The sequence below is a fragment of the Callionymus lyra genome, chromosome 1 (genome assembly GCF_982586985.1).
Source record: "Callionymus lyra chromosome 1, fCalLyr1.hap1.1, whole genome shotgun sequence".
Taxonomy (NCBI): Eukaryota; Metazoa; Chordata; class Actinopteri; order Syngnathiformes; family Callionymidae; genus Callionymus; species Callionymus lyra.
The window spans coordinates 7527443-7546995 of record NC_141818.1 but is presented as its reverse complement, the minus strand read 5'-3'; the positions used below and the strand labels follow the sequence as shown (position 1 = coordinate 7546995).

General features: G+C 49.3%; 1 protein-coding gene across 1 annotated transcript in view; it reads right to left on the bottom strand.

Annotated features, from left to right (window-relative positions):
• Positions 1 to 38: 38 nt before the first annotated feature.
• The window catches only part of fras1 (Fraser extracellular matrix complex subunit 1), a 43690-nt gene continuing 24175 nt past the window's right edge, over positions 39 to 19553 (bottom strand). The window contains exons 31-72 of the mRNA XM_087790316.1: positions 19438 to 19548; positions 19240 to 19351; positions 15993 to 16130; positions 15876 to 15908; positions 15591 to 15722; positions 15281 to 15409; positions 14955 to 15202; positions 14743 to 14894; positions 13977 to 14139; positions 13794 to 13920; positions 13537 to 13727; positions 11854 to 12010; positions 10906 to 11169; positions 10657 to 10845; positions 10458 to 10577; positions 10204 to 10383; positions 9994 to 10118; positions 9780 to 9920; positions 9476 to 9703; positions 9290 to 9403; positions 9079 to 9229; positions 8864 to 9023; positions 8634 to 8802; positions 8317 to 8563; positions 7127 to 7471; positions 6905 to 7065; positions 6681 to 6828; positions 6413 to 6618; positions 6200 to 6356; positions 5941 to 6141; positions 5671 to 5858; positions 5335 to 5610; positions 4877 to 5270; positions 4583 to 4797; positions 4368 to 4518; positions 3270 to 3377; positions 3045 to 3204; positions 2863 to 2979; positions 2636 to 2802; positions 2357 to 2562; positions 1083 to 1229; positions 39 to 1011 (exon numbers count right to left, since the gene is read on the bottom strand). Coding sequence (XP_087646442.1) covers positions 478 to 1011; positions 1083 to 1229; positions 2357 to 2562; positions 2636 to 2802; positions 2863 to 2979; positions 3045 to 3204; positions 3270 to 3377; positions 4368 to 4518; positions 4583 to 4797; positions 4877 to 5270; positions 5335 to 5610; positions 5671 to 5858; positions 5941 to 6141; positions 6200 to 6356; positions 6413 to 6618; positions 6681 to 6828; positions 6905 to 7065; positions 7127 to 7471; positions 8317 to 8563; positions 8634 to 8802; positions 8864 to 9023; positions 9079 to 9229; positions 9290 to 9403; positions 9476 to 9703; positions 9780 to 9920; positions 9994 to 10118; positions 10204 to 10383; positions 10458 to 10577; positions 10657 to 10845; positions 10906 to 11169; positions 11854 to 12010; positions 13537 to 13727; positions 13794 to 13920; positions 13977 to 14139; positions 14743 to 14894; positions 14955 to 15202; positions 15281 to 15409; positions 15591 to 15722; positions 15876 to 15908; positions 15993 to 16130; positions 19240 to 19351; positions 19438 to 19548 — 7662 coding nt within the window. The 3' untranslated portion in view covers positions 39 to 477. The remainder of the gene's footprint in view (positions 1012 to 1082; positions 1230 to 2356; positions 2563 to 2635; positions 2803 to 2862; positions 2980 to 3044; positions 3205 to 3269; positions 3378 to 4367; positions 4519 to 4582; positions 4798 to 4876; positions 5271 to 5334; positions 5611 to 5670; positions 5859 to 5940; positions 6142 to 6199; positions 6357 to 6412; positions 6619 to 6680; positions 6829 to 6904; positions 7066 to 7126; positions 7472 to 8316; positions 8564 to 8633; positions 8803 to 8863; positions 9024 to 9078; positions 9230 to 9289; positions 9404 to 9475; positions 9704 to 9779; positions 9921 to 9993; positions 10119 to 10203; positions 10384 to 10457; positions 10578 to 10656; positions 10846 to 10905; positions 11170 to 11853; positions 12011 to 13536; positions 13728 to 13793; positions 13921 to 13976; positions 14140 to 14742; positions 14895 to 14954; positions 15203 to 15280; positions 15410 to 15590; positions 15723 to 15875; positions 15909 to 15992; positions 16131 to 19239; positions 19352 to 19437; positions 19549 to 19553) is intronic.

The window sequence follows — 19553 nt, the reverse complement described above, 5'->3', positions numbered from 1 at the left end:
ACACTCACAGGGCAGCAGGAAACAGACACTGTGTCGTTTGTGAGTTTATTTGAAACTTAAAAAACACACTTGAAACCAGTCGACACAACAACATGTCGCACACAAACTGTGAGGTGAGAAGTCGGTTCTGATCCGGATGTGCTTCAGTCGGATCAGACAATCATACAGCAGGTTCTTAGGCTCTTATTCTGAAAGGACTTTTGACTGAACGCGCTGCAGAGACACTTCCTGCTTCTCCATGTAAATACATTTGAATGCTGCTTTGCTGGTTTGACTCCAGTGACTCGACCGCAGTCATGTGACTCGACCGCAGTCATGTGACTCGACCGCAGTCATGTGACTCGACCGCAGTCATGTGACTCGTGTGAGTCTCCAGTGTTTGACTCGAGGTAGCGAGTCCACGTAGAAAAATACACTTGGTACAAACTTTTCTTGAAATTTGGAGTAAAAAATAAGTTATTCAGCGGCGATCAATGGTCACACCTCGGTGCCCTCGCTCAGATTGTTGTGAACTTTGACCTGCAGGTTGACCTGCTTGACCTTGGTCTCCTTGTGCAGCAGGTTGACGTTCCTGACGGCGCCGAACTTCTTCTCCAGGCTCTTGTCCAGGCACACGGTGGTGTTGAGCGGGTACTCCTCGTACGACTTGGCGCCGCCTGCCGCTCGGCGGCGCCGGCGGCGGAACAGGAAGCAGCCGGCCAGCAGTGCCAGGACCAGCAGGCCCACGGCGGCCACGCCGGCGCCCACGTGGCCCCCCGTGTGGGCGCGGTAGGAGGCGGACGGCGCCACCTGCAGACGGAGCGACTTCATGTTGGTGCCGTTCTTCACCTGGTCGCCCTCGTTGTCGTAGATGAGCGACTCGTCCAGCGTCAGGCGCCCGCTGACGTCCACCAGGTCGCGCCGGGGGCGACTGAGCTCGGCCGTGACGGAGCGCTGGATCCTCGGACCGGACCTGGACTCGGGACTGATGACGTAGATGACCTGCAGGTACCACTGGTGTCCCGCCTCCACCTGTCAAGAGAGAGTCCGGGGGTCAGGAAAACACACCGACCCACTGCGGCCTCACAGCTCCACACACTGACCTTGTACAGGGCGTCCACCTTCATGGTGAAGCCGTCCACGCCGGGCATGGCCGCCACCACGTGCAGCTCCGGGACGTCGGACGCGAAGTGGGCCTGGAAGGGAACGTCGTGGAAGTACTGGTCGCACACGTCCGGTTGTTTACGGTCCTGCAGAGTAAACAACGGTTTAGACCAAACGTTAATTGATCTAGTTAAGGTCAGAGTTGATGTTTTTTTTTTAAATCAAACCAGAGGTTACGGTTTCACCAACCAGCTGTCAATCAAATGATTACAATAGACAGGCACCTGATTGAGTAAAGTGTCATGTTTGGTCAGAACAATATCCTGCACCCACTCACTGGTTTAGACTATGGAAGTATATCAGTGCCATCAGAATATTTCGTCGTAGATTTTAACATGAAATCCTAAAATTAAACTTTCATTTTATTTATGTATTTATTTAATGTTTTTTAGTATTTTTTATGATTAAATTAAAGAATTTGAATATTTTCTATATGAATTCATTTTTTTAATTTCATATTTTCATTGTAATTATTCACAGATAAATTGTCTAAATTACATTTTTATTTATTTATATCCTTACATCTATATTAAAATGTTATAATAATGCTACCAGACAATAACTAAAGTCAAACTTAATATAATATTAATATTCATATAATTAATTACTGTTGAAAACATGATTTTAACTGTCATTCAAGCTTTTAACATAAATTATTAAAATCAACTATTTCGAAAAAAACAACTCAATAAAAAATACGTAAGATTACATAAAAAATGGTTTATTTCAACCATTCAATATTCGGATGGAACTGATGGAACTTCCATGTAAGACTTTCCCAGCTAGCCGGGTGTTTGTACTGGTAGTCTCAAGATCCAGGTCAGGAGTCGCTCTGGGTGAGTCTCTATCGGCAGCGACGCCCAGAAATTGACAAGTTAATATTTGACAATCAAACAAAGATTGTTGATCTGGCAAAACTTTCCATGTTTGTCGAGTCACAACAACAGTTTCATGTTTCCTGTTTTATGTTTTTGTGTAAACACTTGTTTGTGAAAAGTGGTCTCACATTTATTGCGGGTGTTACGTCCTCAGCTTTCTACAAAATCCACTTATAGTGAACATTTATTTTTTCACCTCTAACTAATGATCCGTGGCTGAAGAGCTCTGTGTGTACAAGCATCATGAGTTCACTGTTTTGTTGACACCATCAGTAAGGCGTGTTCAGTAACTAGAAGTATTTGACACTGGAATGTGGTGGGAATGTGGTCAGTACCAGCAGCAGGAATCTGTGCTTCAGGTGTTTGTTGGGCTGGATGCAGCCGTACTGAGGGCCCTCGTTGTAAAGCGTGCCCGTCGGGTCGAAGAAAGGAACGTAGCCGTCCCGACCCGTACACAGGTAGACCTTCTCCAGCTGCAGCCGGTACGCAGAGTTCAGGTTCTGGTCCGGATTCCACAGGACCCGCCCGTACAGCGTTTGACCTGCGGGTTTTTAGGGGGGACAAACATCGTCATTAATCGGACTCTCTCGGTCCAACCGTGCTCCGGGCCGTACCCATGGAGAAGGCCCCCTTGTAGTCCATCTCGTTCATGGAGACGTCGGCACTGGCCGGGTCCATCATGAAGACCTTGTCGTTGTTGCACAGCTGGAACTCCGTGTTGAGGGAGTAGACCACCGGCACCGGGCGATTGGTCTGTTGGAAGGCGATCGGCAGCAGGAACCTGGACCAGAAGACTTTAGTTTCAAACAGAAAACAAAGGGGACTGATGAGGGTTTGGTACCTTTCTGGGGCGTGAGCCGTACAGGACAACTGCTTTTCTCCCGGTTCCACCCAAGGCTGCGTGGGCTGCACGGTGCAGGGTACGAGGAAGACCATGTACTCGCCGGAGTAGTCTTTCCTGTAGACACGACAGCATGGTCAGACCGGATCTACCGGATTTAAAGGTGGGTCAAGCAGCCAGACCTGCTGTAGGAGCTCGTGGCCCGCCATAACTGGTACGGCGAGTCGAAGGTCTGAGCGCTCCACAGCAGCTGTAGGTGGAACTCCATGCCTCCGAGGTGATCCGGCACCATCAGGTGGGACTTGTGACCCGGCAGCGTGTGATGTTCAGGGACGAACTGACCTGCGGGGAGAAGACGAGGGACATGTTTATTCTGCTGACAGGAGCCTCGGGTCATGTGATCTCACCTCTGAACTTGGCGTGAGTCTTGAACTCGATGACGAGTCTTCCATCTTCTCTGATGAAGATCCTGATGATCTGAAGTCGAGCCGAGAGCACGCTGTCCGTCTGGATGCCTGCTCACACACACACACACACACAAATACACATATATAAATAAACACACACACAAATAAAATTGATACACATGTACATACATAAACACTATATACATATCTATATACCTATATATATATAGATATAGATATATAGCACATAAATAAATAAACATATATATTTATACACATACAAATACATACAGTGACGTTAAGTAAGGTGGATGCACACATACACACACATACGTAAATATAAATAAATACATACAGACATGTTACTATACACAAACAAATACATTTGGACACACACATCCACATACATACATATAAATAAATACACACACACACTCACATGTAAACAAACACTCATATATAAATAGACACACGGGCACAAATCAAATATATACACATGTACATACACAAACAGAAAATATATATATATATATATATATATATATAAATAAATATATATACACACACGCACATGTAAATATACACAAACAAATACATGTGCACACACACATCCCAATACATACATATAAATAAATACACACACACACTCACATGTAAACAAATACACACAGGCACAAACAAATACACATATATAAATAAACACACAGAGACAAATCAAATATATACACATGTACATACGAAAACAATACCCAGTATATATACACATAACCACGTAAATATACAAATACACACAGTGAGGATAAGTAAGGTGGCTGCACACACACACTCAAATGTAAACAAATACACATGTATAAATAAACACACAGACACAAATCAAATATATACACATGTACATACACAAACCTATATATATATATATATATATATATATATATATATATACTGTATATACACACATAGAACAACTTAAATATAGAAACATGTTTTCTACCCACATACAAATACCCACACACATGTCAAATACAAAAACAAATACATGTGCACAGACACACACACACACACACACACACACACACACACACACAGAAACACACTCACCGGTCCTCCACAGAACAGTGTCGTAAAAGAAGGAGAACTCCATCTCAGTGTGGTGCTCTAGAGAGGCCCAGCCTCGCGGCGCCGTCACGTAGATGTAGGACACGTAGAGCGGCACTTGGACCGTCAGGAAAGACTGGGCGGAGTCCCGGACCTTCATCGGAAGAGGACATGAAGCATGTGTGGATGGATGGAGAGCACGGGTGAGGGTCACGCACCTGGAAGTCTGCTGTGACTGAACCACCGCAGACGTCAATGAGCTCCGTCATATCGTAGAAGGCGTCAAAGGTCCAGATGCAGCTCTTAAGGTTCAGGTGCTGGTACAGCTGCAGGGTCTTGGGCTCCCGGACCTGACCATTGAACTGGTAGGGACGATCGAAGCCCGGTCCCAGAGATATCTGATCATATGACATGTCGTCCAGAAAGCCAGACCCTGAGGAAGAAAAGTACCTTCATCAAGTAACTTGTCGGATGAAGGAGCCTATGAAGTTGCCGGTTTAAATCTGTGTTACCAGAAAGGTCCTTCAGGTCCTTCAGGGCCACCAGGTTGGAGCAGACATGCTGCTGTCGGTAGATTGACTCCGACAGCAGGAAGTGGAGGTTATGTAGCGGCATGGTGGACACCAGCGGCAGCATGCCGTCCTGGTGCGGCACCTGCACCGAGATGTGGATCCTGTTCGGATGCTGCTTGTGTTTGACGTCCAGGTACTTGAGCGTGGCGATGAAGGACTGAGCCTGGAACCCGCGGGCCGTCCCCGTGGTGACGGGCGTGTGGCAGATGGAGCCCTCGGTGCCGATGATGGCGATGTTGCTCCTCAGTGGCGTGCCCAGGTGGCCCGCCTTGTCGCGGGCCTGAGCCACACAGCGCACTTGGAAACGCCGGCTGAAGTAGATGCTGTCCAGAACCTTATTCACAGACACACACATGGGTCAGCTGAAGCTTCGGACCAACAGAACCGGGCCGCCTCACCTTGTGGTTGACACTGGTGAATGGTGTCCTGTCTGTCACCGTTTCGAATGGGGAGCGAGCTCCGTTAGAGTCGGTCGGTGCTGCCACCTCCCAGGAGAAGTGGACCTGAGTCTGATTGATGCCCGCCTCCTCACAATGCTCCTTCATCACCGAGAACTTAGGATAGTGGGGGTCACAGGGGGTCACGCAAACAAGTGGGTATCCCGGTGACGGGCTCTTCTTACTGCCCTCCTTGGTCACTTCTTGGACATGGTCGTAGTCTGCCAGAGAGACAACCTGAGGAGCACAACGGTGTCTTGATCTGATCTCGGTCTGCGGACTGGTGGGGGGTCTTACGATGGGGGTTGCTGGGAGGATAAGACTGCCTGCTGCTTCCTGATCCAGAATGGTGACGGTCGCCGTGGTGATCTCTCCAAGAACTGCCTCCACCGGGTCATCGGGCCCGAGCACCAGCGTGAAGGACTCGTGCCACTCCCGGTCCTCGTTGGACAGAATCTCAACTGGGAACAGGATGTGGTCCAGACCTGACCGCAGTCCAGAACCATAACATACTTTAGTCACTCATCAGCTTTCAGTGGAATTAAAAAAAAAGGTTCTGATTCTAACCCGGTGTGAACTTCAGCACTCGGCTCTTGGGGTTGTAGTCCACCCCTGACTGAGCTGAGCCATCCCGGGTGCTGCAGCGGATCTTGGAGGTACGGTCCAGGTCGCCGTGACGGTTGACACGAATGTTTAACACCTCCACTCCGTCTGGACCCGGCGGCTCTCGGACCTGGTAGGACGACTGCTGGAACTGAATGGTGGGCGCTGTAGGACGGAGAAGAGTTTAAGGTGACGTGGATTCACCGATACGACGCACACTCACCGTCTTCATCGTTGCTGATCGTTATGGTCACGACGTCGTTGGCGCCCACCATCGCGCCGCTCCAGTGGTTCCCCAGAGGCGTTCCCAGGTGCAGCTGGAACTCCTCGCGAGGCTCGAAGACGGAGTCGTCGTGCACACTGACGCTGCAGTTCTTCACCTGCGCACAGAAGCTGGTGTCATTTATTCGACACCTGCAGCCTGCTGCCGTCTCACCTTCTCGCCCGGCAGGAACGTGATCCTGGACTCGTCCGCGTTCCGGCGCTCCTCGAAGTCGTCCATCACGAGCGCCGACATCGTCCGTGTGTAGCAGCGGACCGACGACTGGACGGACAAGTCGCCTGTTCTGATGACTGGTACGTGGAGAATGCCGTCTCTCTCCTTCACCGTGTAGGACGTCTTCTCGAACTGCATGCTGGGAACTAGGGAGAGAGACAGGTGTGTGGAGACGGACGGGTGCTGGGGGTCCTTGTGCGGGACCTACTGTCGAGGAAGGTGTCACTGATGGTGACCGAGGCCTCGTGTGGCTCATGAAGAACGGCTCCTTGAGGAGAGGTGAGGAAGACCAGGAAGGACTCTGATCCCTCGATGGTTGGGTTTTGGACGTCATCCAGGATGGTCAGGCTGCATATCTGTTTGAGTTGGAGAATATAAGTGGACAGCAGGGGGCGCCGGAGTCGTCTAGTTGTGCCTCACAAACTAACTGACCTCTAGAGTCTTTCCTGGTGTGAAGGTAATCTTCTTGGAACTTGGAATGAAGTCCACGCCTGGACTGGCGGACGGAGGATCGGTAGGTCTAGTGGCACACCAGACGGACGCTGTCGAGGAGAGATCGCTGCCGTGACGCATCACCGGGATCTCCACAGTTCCTGGATAGCACACATGGTTACATCTCCATCTCCCCTCTGGTTGCGTCAGCGCCGTACATACCCGAGTCTTCACTGAAGGTGTACGTAAGGTTCCCCAGCGAGACCGTTGAGGCGTCGTTGGGTCCGTCGATCACGACCCGGGCCACCGTGACCTCCCCGAGGCGGGCGTCTTCGGAAGCGTCCGACAACAGCAGCTGGAACTCCTCAGACACTTCGTACTCGCTGTCGTCCACCAGGGTCACGTCGCAGGTGCTGGTGCTGACCCCGGGCCTGAACACGACTCGGCTGTCCTCGCTCATCCCCCGACTCTTGTAGTCCGAGCCCGATTCCAGAGCCTGAAGGCTGCTGCCCCTGGCTGTCCGGGACTCAGTGTAGCAGATAGCAGACACTGTGCTGGAGGTGTCACCTGAGCAAACAAAGAGACAGGTGAGGAGAGACAGACAGGGAGATGATTACAGAGGGAAAGGTGAGGAAAAAAAACAGGAGAGACAGACACGTAAAGGGGGTCAAACAGGTGAGCTGAGACAGACAGATTAGAAGGGTTAGACAGGTAAGTAGAGACAAAAAGGTAAGAAGAGACAGACAGGTAATGAGAGACAAAAAGGTAAAGAGAAACAGACAGGTAAGGAGAGACAGACAGGTGAGTAGAGAAATACAGGTAAGGAGAGACAGACAAGTGAAAAGAGATGGACACTTAAGGAGAGACAGACAGGTAAAGAGAGACAGGCAGGTGAGGACAGACAGGTGAGGAGAGACAGACAGGTGAGGACAGACCAGTGAGTAGAGATAGACAGGTAAGGAGAGACAGACAAGTTAGAAGAGATGGACACTTAAGGAGAGACAGACAGGTGAGGAGAGACAGGCAGGTGAGGAGAGACAAACAGGTGAGGACAGACAGGTGAGTAGAGACAGACAGGTAAGGAGAGACAGACAAGTGAGAAGAGATGGACACTTAAGGAGAGACAGACAGGTGAGGAGAGACAGACAGGTGAGGACAGACAGGTGAGGAGAGACAGACAGGTGAGGACAGACAGGTGAGTAGAGACAGACAGGTAAGGAGAGACAGACAAGTGAGAAGAGATGGACACTTAAGGAGAGACAGACAGGTGAGGAGAGACGGACAGGTGATGAGAGACAGACAGGTCAAGAGAAACAGACAGACGAGGAGAAACAGACAGGTGAGGAGAAACAGACAGGTGAAGAGAGACAGACAGGTAAAGAGAGATTCAACAGGAAGGGCTGGTCATCTACCTGTCCTGTGAACAGTTGCCTGCAGGACTCCAGCGCTCTCGTTGACGTGAAAGGTCTTGTGCTGGAAGGTCAACTTGGGCTCGTCTTCGGTGTCATTGATGTGGACAGTGGCAGTCGTGGTGGCGCCCAGAAGAGCATAGACGGGCATGCTGAGCTGCACTGTGAAGCTCTCGACTCCCTCGAAGACGCTGTCGTCGTTGATGACGATGCTGCAGACCTTCGTGTCCTCGCGTTCGTCAAATTGGACCTGGAGACACAAGGTACCACATTACCTTCAAGCTTTTTGATTTAAACAGGAAGAGGGTCTGGCGCTGCACCTGTCCGGCATATTCCACATAGTCTTGCTGACCCGGTCCGGACCCGCTGCCACTACTGGACTTGGCGCTGCCTGGCTCGGTCCGGCAGAGAACAATGGCATACTGGTTTAAGTTTCCGGTCCGCTTCACCGTCACCGACACGGTGCCGGACTTCTCGCTCACGTTGTAGCTGCAACAGAACCAGAGGTCAGAAGAGGTTTTGGTTTTAAGGATCTCATAAGTTTTGGTACCTGCGGTGCTGGAAGCTGATGAGTGACCACTGGACGTGGAAGACGTTGTCGCTCACGACATTGGGTTTACTATCCTGCACGAGGAACTTGAAGAGGTCCGAGGTCTCCTGTTGGTTCTCCTTATGGAGAACGTAACGGATCACACCCAGATTGATGTCGGCTGGAACACAAGAACTGGTCAACCGGGCCCCGACTTTCTCAAAACACCCGAGTACCTTGTGTGAAGGAGCTGATCCGAGCACCAGGCTTCAGTGTGTTCTCCAGGAAGCCCAGTTTGGGCTCCGTGGTCACCTGGTACACCAGCTGACCGTCATCCGTGTCTGGGTCCACTGTCAGGAGCTCCTTCTTGCTGATCAGGTTGGACGCCTGAAGAACCACCATATCAGAACCATAGTCAGAGACACCCTCCAGGTTCACACCAATCACCTGCTGGTCCAGGTACTCCAGCCACTGCAAGCCCAGGTTAGTGACGATCCTTGGAGTTCCATCATCCACCGGAAGAATCTCAATCTGGAACTTTTGCGGAGCAGCTGTGACGACCTGTCGATAAAGTCTGATCAAAATCTACAAATTGACACACACTTCAACAACGACACACCGACACACACACACCTCTCGGTCGTCCTCCTCCACCATGAACAGGGTGTTGGTTCCGTCCGTCACAGAGAAGGTGAAGCGGTCTTTCAGGGAGTTGGAGCCGTCGTGGTTGTAGCTGACCCGATTCTGGTAGATGTCCTCCATCGTGAAAGTGGCGGTCTGACGGTAGTGCTGACCGTTGCCCGTCCGCTCGATGGTTCCGTGACGAGGCGGCTGGACCACGGTGAAGACCACGGACTCGGCCTGGAGTGATGACGTCACACATTCAGAGCCGGGGTCCGTGCGTACCAGAACTTACTGAAGAAGAAAGGTTCTGGACCTCAGTGTCTTTGTCTGTCGCCTTCAGCTCGAACTCGGTGATGGTCTTCCTCACACCCTCCTGGACCCTCATCCCAGGCACCCGGACCAGAGGCAGGGAGTCGTCCACAGGTCTGATGGTGATGTAGAAGGTCTGAGCGACCTGCAGGGGGGCGACAGCAAGTCATGGGTGAGATCACCTTGACCACACCTTTATCCACGGGAGACGTTGTCACCTCGTTGGTCCCGTCGGTCACGATGAAGGAGAACTGGTCCGCATGTTTCTCCTCCTCGCTGCTGTGGACGTACTGGACACTGCGAGACGCCAGATCCGCCTGAGTGAAGGAGCTGATCCTGGTCCCTGAGACATGATGACACAATTTAGAGACAGACCCTAGAGAGAGTGTTGTGTAGGGGTGTGTGTATAAATGAGTGTGTGTTCACACCTGGACTGGTGGTGAGCTCCAGGTGTCCCAGCACCGGTTGCTTGGTGACCCGGTACTGTAGCTCTCCGGGCTCAGTGTCCTGGTCACTGGACGACAGCTGCAGAGTCGTCAACTTCTTCGCCGAATTCTCGTCCAGAACCAGACCCTTGTTGACCACCACCGAGGGGGGCATGTGGTCCTCTGGAGAGGGTCAAAGGTCATTGGTGAGGGAGGCAGTGAGTTTACGGGGGGTCCCTGAGCCGGTCAGGTCGTACCGATGACGCTGATAAAGAAGGTCTGGTCCAGCAGCTTGTTGCCTTCAGGGTCCACCAGGTCAAACTTAAACCACAAACTTCCTCCCTGATCCCCCTTCTGGTGATGGTACTGAAGGAGACCTGGAGGACACGAAGGAGGAGAAGATGAGACAGAGGAGGAGGAGGAGGGAAATAAGAAGTCGCAAACAAGAAGCAACACCTCTGTTGACTTGGTCCTGGCTGAAGGTCTGAACCGGACCGCCCACAGAGACGTGGTCCAAGCGTCCACTGCTGCTGAGCTGGAGGCGTCCACTCTGCGGGTCAGAGGTCATAATATACTGCAGCTTCTGGTCGTCCGAGTCCAGGTCGGTTCCCTTCAGGTTCTGCTCCGTAATCTTGGACGAGGACCCTGCAGCCACATGACGGGACCTCAGTCCTCAGGTGGGTCAGGTGTGTGACGTCTTCGTACCTGCGGACAGCTGCAGACCCCTGTTGACCGTCATCCTGGGGGCCTCGCTCCTCCTCTCCTGCAGCGTGAACTCCAGGCGGCCCGTGTGTTTGTAGGTGCCGTCGGTCAGCGTGAAATCCATCGCGTCGGAACCGCCGCCGATGGCCTCGGGCGTGTAGACCAGCAGCTGGTCCAGAACATCTTGGTAGGTGAAGGTGGAGCCCTGAGAGAGAACTCGGCCGTTCTGCAGCGGCTGAGAGTAGAACTGACGCCGACGCAGCTTTCCTGCAGGAACCAGGAGTGAGACGTCTACAGACCAACTCACAAAACTACACCAAAAATATTTCACTGACACACAACACCTGGGAGGACCTGTGTACATAATGTTTTGTATGTTTGTGTGTCTGTAAATGTGTGTTTGTCTACGTGTGTGACAGTGAACATGTTTGTATGTGTTTGTGTTTCTCTGTACTTATGACTGTGTATATGTTTCTGTGTATGTGCGTCTGACTGTGTACATGTTTGTGTGTCTGTATACATGTCTGTATACATGTGTGTAACTGTGTAAATCTTTTGTCTCTGTACTTGTGACTGTGTACATGTTTGTGTGTCTGTGTACATGTGTTTTTTTGTTCTTGTTTGTGCCTCTGTAAATGTGTGTTTGTCTACGTGTATGAAAGTGAACATGTTCCTGTCTGTGTGTACATGTTTGTGTTTCTCTGTCCGTGTGACTTTGTATATACGTTTCTGTGTATGTGTCTAACTGTGTACATGTTTGTGTGTCTCTGAACATGTCTACTATATAAATGTTGACGTGTCTGTGACTTTGTTAATGTTTGTGTGTTAGCGAACATGTGTTTTGTGTGTCTTTGCTTCGTAAACATCTGTGTGTCTGTGCACATATTTGAGTGTCTGCGTAATTGTGTTTATGTACGTGTTGGTGTGTCTTTGTTCACATGTGTGACTCACCATAACTAGGAGTGTTGACAATTGTGAACAGAACATCATTATCAGGTGTTTTGTGGTTCTGGACGTTGAGAGACGAGTTTGTGATGACGACTCCAGAGTTCTCCTCCACATGGATGCTGCTGACCGACACCAGCGGCTCCACCTGACCCTGACCCTGCTGCACAGACACACAACACTTCAACACAACAGTGACCCTGCTGCACAGACACACTAACTTCAACACAACAGTGACCCTGCTGCACAGACACACAACACTTCAACACAACAGTGACACTGCTGCACAGACACACTAACTTCAACACAACAGTGACCCTGCTGCACAGACACACAACACTTCAACACAAGAGTGACACTGCTGCACAGACACACTAACTTCAACACAACAGTGACCCTGCTGCACAGACACACAACACTTCAACACAACAGTGACACTGCTGCACAGACACACTAACTTCAACACAACAGTGACACTGCTGCACAGACACACAACACTTCAACACAACAGTGACCCTGCTGCACAGACACACCACACTTCAACACAACAGTGACACTGCTGCACAGACACACAACACTTCAACACAACAGTGACCCTGCTGCACAGACACACTAACTTCAACACAACAGTGACACTGCTGCACAGACACACAACACTTCAACACAACAGTGACACTGCTGCACAGACACACAACACTTCAACACAACAGTGACCCTGCTGCACAGACACACAACACTTCAACACAACAGTGACACTGCTGCACAGACACACTAACTTCAACACAACAGTGACCCTGCTGCACAGACACACAACACTTCAACACAACAGTGACACTGCTGCACAGACACACTAACTTCAACACAACAGTGACCCTGCTGCACAGACACACAACACTTCAACACAAGAGTGACACTGCTGCACAGACACACTAACTTCAACACAACAGTGACACTGCTGCACAGACACACAACACTTCAACACAACAGTGACACTGCTACACAGTCACACACATCAACACAACAGTGACACTGCCGCACAGACACACATCAACACAACAGTGACACTGCCGCACAGACACACATCAACACAACAGTGACACTGCCGCACAGACACACTAACTTCAACACAACAGTGACCCTGCTGCACAGACACACAACACTTCAACACAAGAGTGACACTGCTGCACAGACACACTAACTTCAACACAACAGTGACACTGCTGCACAGACACACAACACTTCAACACAACAGTGACACTGCTACACAGTCACACACATCAACACAACAGTGACACTGCCGCACAGACACACATCAACACAACAGTGACACTGCCGCACAGACACACATCAACACAACAGTGACACTGCCGCACAGACACACTAACTTCAACACAACAGTGACCCTGCTGCACAGACACACAACACTTCAACACAAGAGTGACACTGCTGCACAGACACACTAACTTCAACACAACAGTGACACTGCTGCACAGACACACAACACTTCAACACAACAGTGACACTGCTACACAGTCACACACATCAACACAACAGTGACACTGCCGCACAGACACACATCAACACAACAGTGACACTGCCGCACAGAAACACATCAACACAACAGTGACACTGCCGCACAGACACACATCAACACAACAGTGACACTGTCGCACAGACACACACACTCACCTGGATGTGGACCTCCAGGTTGAAGGTCTCCGTCTGAGTGTGTCCATCACTGATGTAGAAGCTGAACACGTCCTGTTGTGCGTCTGTGTGTTGCTTTGAGTCCTGGACGTAGAAGATCCGGTCCAACATCAGGTCCTCCACAGAGAAGGAGGCGCCAGGTGTGACAGTCCTGGACCCTCCCACAGCTACACCTGCAGGACCAGGTGGGATGTGTCAGTCTCGTCCGTGACATCATCAGTGAGGGACAGGTGTCTCACCCGTGTTCTCGATGAAGCCGAACTTTGGAGGACTGACCACCCACACCTGCAGCTCCTTCAGGGGCGTGTCCAGGTCAGACGCAACGATGTGATTGGTGGACAGCAGGACTCGACCTCCCTCCTGCACCTGAGGAAGCACACGGGTTTCAGTGCATGTTGTCACCTGCAGGGGGGGGTCCTCACCTTCACGCCGCTACGGACGGTGACGGAGGGCGGTTGCCGTGGTGACGAGGTGATGGTGATGGTGCACATCTGGTCGTCAAGACGGTTGTTGTCGCCGTCGAAGACCACGAAGTGGAAGACGTCTGTGATTGGCTGACTGCCCGTGTCCAGGGACGTCACGTACCTGCAGACAACAACACACATGAACACACGAGTGAGTGTGTGTATTTGTGTATCTGTTTGTACTTGTGTGAGTGGGTGTGTGTATGTTTAAGTTCTTGTGTGAGTAGGTGTGTGTACTTGTGTGAGTGTGTGTGTGTATGTGTGTACTTGTGTGAGTGGTTGTGTGTACTTGTGTGAGTGGGTGTGTGTACTTGTGAGAGTGGGTGTGTGTACTTGTGTGAGAGGGTGCGTATATGACAATAACACACACTTGTGTGTTGATAAAGTAATCCTTCTCTGATTACACACACACACACACACTCAAACAGACTAATTTATACACAAACTGACAGCAAACTTACTAAAGACACACACAGACTAACATCAATTAACGCACAAAAGCTCACACATGGAAACTTCACTGTCAAATACACACAAACTCACATGGACTAACTCACACATACAATTAAAAACATATTCACACATTTACCTTCACACATATTCACAAGCACACACTTAAACTCCCCAAGTCACACACAGAGGTCACGACCTTCTGACCAGCCTGAAGAGAACCATGTCAATGAACCTGATTGTCTAGTCGTTGCATCATCAAGTGACCTCTGACCTGACTCTCTGCTGGCTCACGTCTTCCATGGTGAAGGTGGAGTACTCCTGCAGCTGCAGCGCCTCCTGCTGGCCCTCGCCCAGCGTCAGGACGCCGTACATCGGAACCGACACCAGCTGGATCCGGATCTTGTCGTCCGGCGACTCGCCGTCCTGCCGAGAGGAGGCGGAGCTTATAAACGCTGCCCCGTCACTGGCTGGTGTTAGACTCACGGTGTAGGCCAGGTGTGAGCGCCGGAGTGTCGTGCTGCTCTTCTTCGCCACCTCCAGAGACAGTGAGGCTGCGGGGTCTCTCACGGGACCTTCTCCACCCGAGCCCAGAACCAGCACCTGCACCACGGTGGTCACCATGGAGATACCGTCGCTGACGGAGAAGGTGAGGACGTCGTCCTGCGTCGACAGGCCCGAGTGCCGGTACAACAGAACGTTCCGCGTGACGTCCCTGAAGCTGAAGATGTCGCCTGGAGGAGCGTCGGCCATGTTGGATCATCTCAACACAACATTTGTGTGTGTGTCTGCTGTGTGTGTTTGTGTCTCACCGCTGGTCAGTATATCGTGTACGTGTTCGTCATGTTTTATCAGGACTCCGTGTTGAGGAGCTTCAACCAGCTCAAACTCCAGATCGTCCGGAGCTGTGTCAGCGTCACTGACCGCCAGCTGCTGCCCACCTACAACCACACACACACACACACATATGTATTCACACATGAAGAAACACACATACACACAGTAATTCTCTTGTTAAGAAGATGCAGAAACAACATCTGTTAATGCAGAAGAACACATGACTGTGTGTATGTGTGTGTATTTGTGTCTTTGGGAATGTGTGTGTGTGTGTGTTCTCCTCACCCACAGCAGCCTCTCCTCCTCGGGTCACCTCCAGAACCGGGTCCAGAACCTGGAACACTGGAGGCTGCTGATGGTTGGCCAGAAGTAAAACCGCAAAATCTATTTCTGGAGTTGTGTGTTCTCCATCAGACACTGAAACACACAAACACAATATTTGGAAGAAATGTTTCATCATCATCATCATCTTCATCTTCATCTTCATCTTCATCTTCATCTTCATCTTCATCATCATCTTCATCATCATCATCATCATCATCATCATCATCATCATCATCATCGTCTCACCAGTGAAATAGACACTCAGGGACTCAGGCAGACCTGCAGACAACAAATCAACATGTCAGTGCTGGTCAAGAGTGTGTTTGTTTATGTGTGTGTGTGTGTGTGTGCGCGTGTGTTCACCGATGAAGGAGTACTGGTAGAGCTCCTGCAGGTGTGAGGGGGCAGCAGGAGGTCTGTAGACGATTCTTCCTTTGTTGACGTCGTCCTGAGTGAACAAACTCACGGCTGTGTGCGGTCTGTCCCGGTGCTCGATCGCCCCTGATGGCGAGAGAGAGAGAGAGGTCACCTTAGGATTTGAGTGGACTTGAAGATGATGTGTGTATGTGTGTGTATGTGTGCGTGAAAATGTAAACATGTACGATTGTGTCCGTGTTTCGGTTTGTGTAAATGTGTGTTTATTTTTTGGTGTGTACGTGTATATCTGTGTAAATGTGTGCATGTGTATATTTGTGTGTGACCCTTTGTGTATATTGTATGTTGTTACGTGTTTGTGAACATGTGTCATTGTGTGTATGTATCTGCTAATATATGTGTGTGAAAATTTTAACATGTGTGGTTGTGTATACATTTGTGTGTGTGTGCATATGGGTGAGTATCTGTGTGTGTGTGTATGTGTATCTGTATGTATGCGACAGTATGTGTGTATCATGTGTGATTGTGTGTGTGTATATCTGTGTTTGCATGTTGGTGTACTCTTGCACTTTATGTGTGTATATGTGTGTGTGTGTGAACATTTTTGATAGTGTGTGTATTTGTGTGTGGGTATACAGTATATGTGTGTATTTGTTTCTGTGTTAATCTTTGTGTGAAAATATGTATCTTTATGTGTGTGTGTGAAAATGTAATTTTTTTTATTGTGTGTGTGTTTAAGGGTGTGTTTATGTGTGTGTACATGTGTGAGTGTGTGTGTGTACTTGTGCAAGTGGATGTGTGTACTTGTGCTAGTGGATGTGTGTATTTGTGTGTATGTATGTATATGTGTGTGTGCAAGTGGATGTGTGTATTTGTGTGTATGTATGATGTGTGTATGTGTATGTGATGATGTGTGTACTTGTGTGAGTGAGTGTGTGTATATGTGTATTTGTTTGTACTTGTGTGAGTGGGTGTGTGTATGTTTAAGTTCTTATGTGAGTAGGTGTGTATACGTGTGTACTTGTGTGAGTGGGTGTGTGTATGTGTGTACTTGTGTGAGTGGGTGTGTGTATGTTTAAGTTCTTGTGTGAGTAGGTGTGTATACGTGTGTACTTGTGTGAGTGGGTGTGTGTATATGTGTACTTGTGTGAGTGTGTGTGTGTATGTTTAAGTTCTTGTGTGAGTAGGTGTGTATACGTGTGTACTTGTGTGAGTGTGTGTGTGTGTGTGTGTGTATGTGTGTACTTGTGTGAGTGTGTGTGTGTATGTTTAAGTTCTTGTGTGAGTAGGTGTATATACGTGTGTACTTGTGTGAGTGGGTGTGTGTATGTGTGTACTTGTGTGAGTGGGTGTGTGTATGTTTAAGTTCTTGTGTGAGTAGGTGTGTATACGTGTGTACTTGTTTTAGTGGGTGTGTGTATGTGTGTACTTGTTTTAGTGGGTGTGTGTATGTGTGTACTTGTTTTAGTGGGTGTGTGTATGTGTGTACTTGTTTTAGTGGGTGTGTGTATGTGTGTACTTGTGTGAGTGGGTGTGTGTATGTGTGTACTTGTGTGAGTGGGTGTGTGTATGTGTGTACTTGTTTTAGTGGGTGTGTGTATGTGTGTACTTTTGTGAGTGGGTGTGTGTATGTGTGTACTTTTGTGAGACGGGTGTGTGTATGTGTGTACTTGTGTGAGTGGGTGTGTGTATGTGTGTACTTGTGTGAGTGGGTGTGTGTATGTGTGTACTTGTGTGAGTGGGTGTGTGTATGTGTGTACTTGTGTAAGTGGGTGTGTGTATGTTTAAGTTCTTGTGTGAGTAGGTGTGTATACGTGTGTACTTGTTTGAGTGGGTGTGTGTATGTGTGTACTTGTGTGAGTGGGTGTGTGTATGTTTAAGTTCTTGTGTGAGTAGGTGTGTATACGTGTGTACTTGTTTGAGTGGGTGTGTGTATGTGTGTACTTGTGTGAGTGGGTGTGTGTATGTTTAAGTTCTTGTGTGAGTAGGTGTGTATACGTGTGTACTTGTTTGAGTGGGTGTGTGTATGTGTGTACTTGTGTGAGTGGGTGTGTGTATGTGTGTACTTGTGTGAGTGGGTGTGTGTATGTGTGTACTTGTGTGAGTGGGTGTGTGTATGTGTGTACTTGTGTGAGTGGGTGTGTGTATGTTTAAGTTCTTGTGTGAGTAGGTGTGTATACGTGTGTACTTGTGTGAGTGGGTGTGTGTATGTGTGTACTTGTGTGAGTGTGTGTGTGTATGTTTAAGTTCTTGTGTGAGTAGGTGTGTATATGTGTGTACTTGTGTGAGTGGGTGTGTGTATGTGTGTACTTGTGTGAGTGTGTGTGTGTATGTTTAAGTTCTTGTGTGAGTAGGTGTGTATACGTGTGTACTTGTGTGAGTGGGTGTGTGTATGTGTGTACTTGTGTAAGTGGGTGTGTGTATGTTTAAGTTCTTGTGTGAGTAGGTGTGTATACGTGTGTACTTGTGTGAGTGTGTGTGTGTGTGTATGTGTGTACTTGTGTGAGTGGGTGTGTGTATGTTTAAGTTCTTGTGTGAGTAGGTGTGTGTACTTGTGTGAGTGGGTGTGTGTATGTGTGTACTTGTGTGAGTGGGTGTGTGTATGTTTAAGTTCTTGTGTGAGTAGGTGTGTATACGTGTGTACTTGTTTTAGTGTGTGTGTGTATGTGTGTACTTGTTTTAGTGGGTGTGTGAATGTGTGTACTTGTGTGAGTGGGTGTGTGTATGTGTGTACTTGTTTTAGTGGGTGTGTGTATGTGTGTACTTGTGTGAGTGGGTGTGTGTATGTGAGTACTTGTGTGAGTGGGTGTGTGTATGTGTGTACTTTTGTGAGTGTGTGTGTATGTGTGTACTTGTTTTAGTGGGTGTGTGTATGTGTTTACTTGTGTGAGTGGGTGTGTGTATGTGTGTACTTGTGTGAGTGGGTGTGTGTATGTGTGTACTTGTGTGAGTGTGTGTGTGTATGTGTGTACTTGTGTGAGTGGGTGTGTGTATGTGTGTACTTGTGTAAGTGGGTGTGTGTATGTTTAAGTTCTTGTGTGAGTAGGTGTGTATACGTGTGTACTTGTTTGAGTGGGTGTGTGTATGTGTGTACATGTGTGAGTGGGTGTGTGTATGTGTGTACATGTGTGAGTGGGTGTGTGTATGTGTGTACTTGTGTGAGTGGGTGTGTGTATGTGTGTACATGTGTGAGTGGGTGTGTGTATGTGTGTACATGTGTGAGTGGGTGTGTCACCTTGTCCTGGCTGCAAAGGTTTTGTGATGTTGTAGATGAGTTTGTGAGTCTGTGTCCCGGAGGTGAAAGAAAGTGCTGACGGAGTGATTTCCGTCTCGCGGTCCTCCAGAGCCTGGACACACAAGTGACAGAGAAGAACACACACAGGTTGAGAGTGAACACACAACCACACGTCTATAAGTTTGTGTTGCTGCTCACCGTGACCTGCAGGTCACAGTCGGGGTCCAGTTGAGGGAAGCCCGGGGTCTGAGGCAGAACGCCGACGGAGAAGGTCTGAGCGTCTTTCTGCTGCAGAGCCGACGTGGACACCTGGA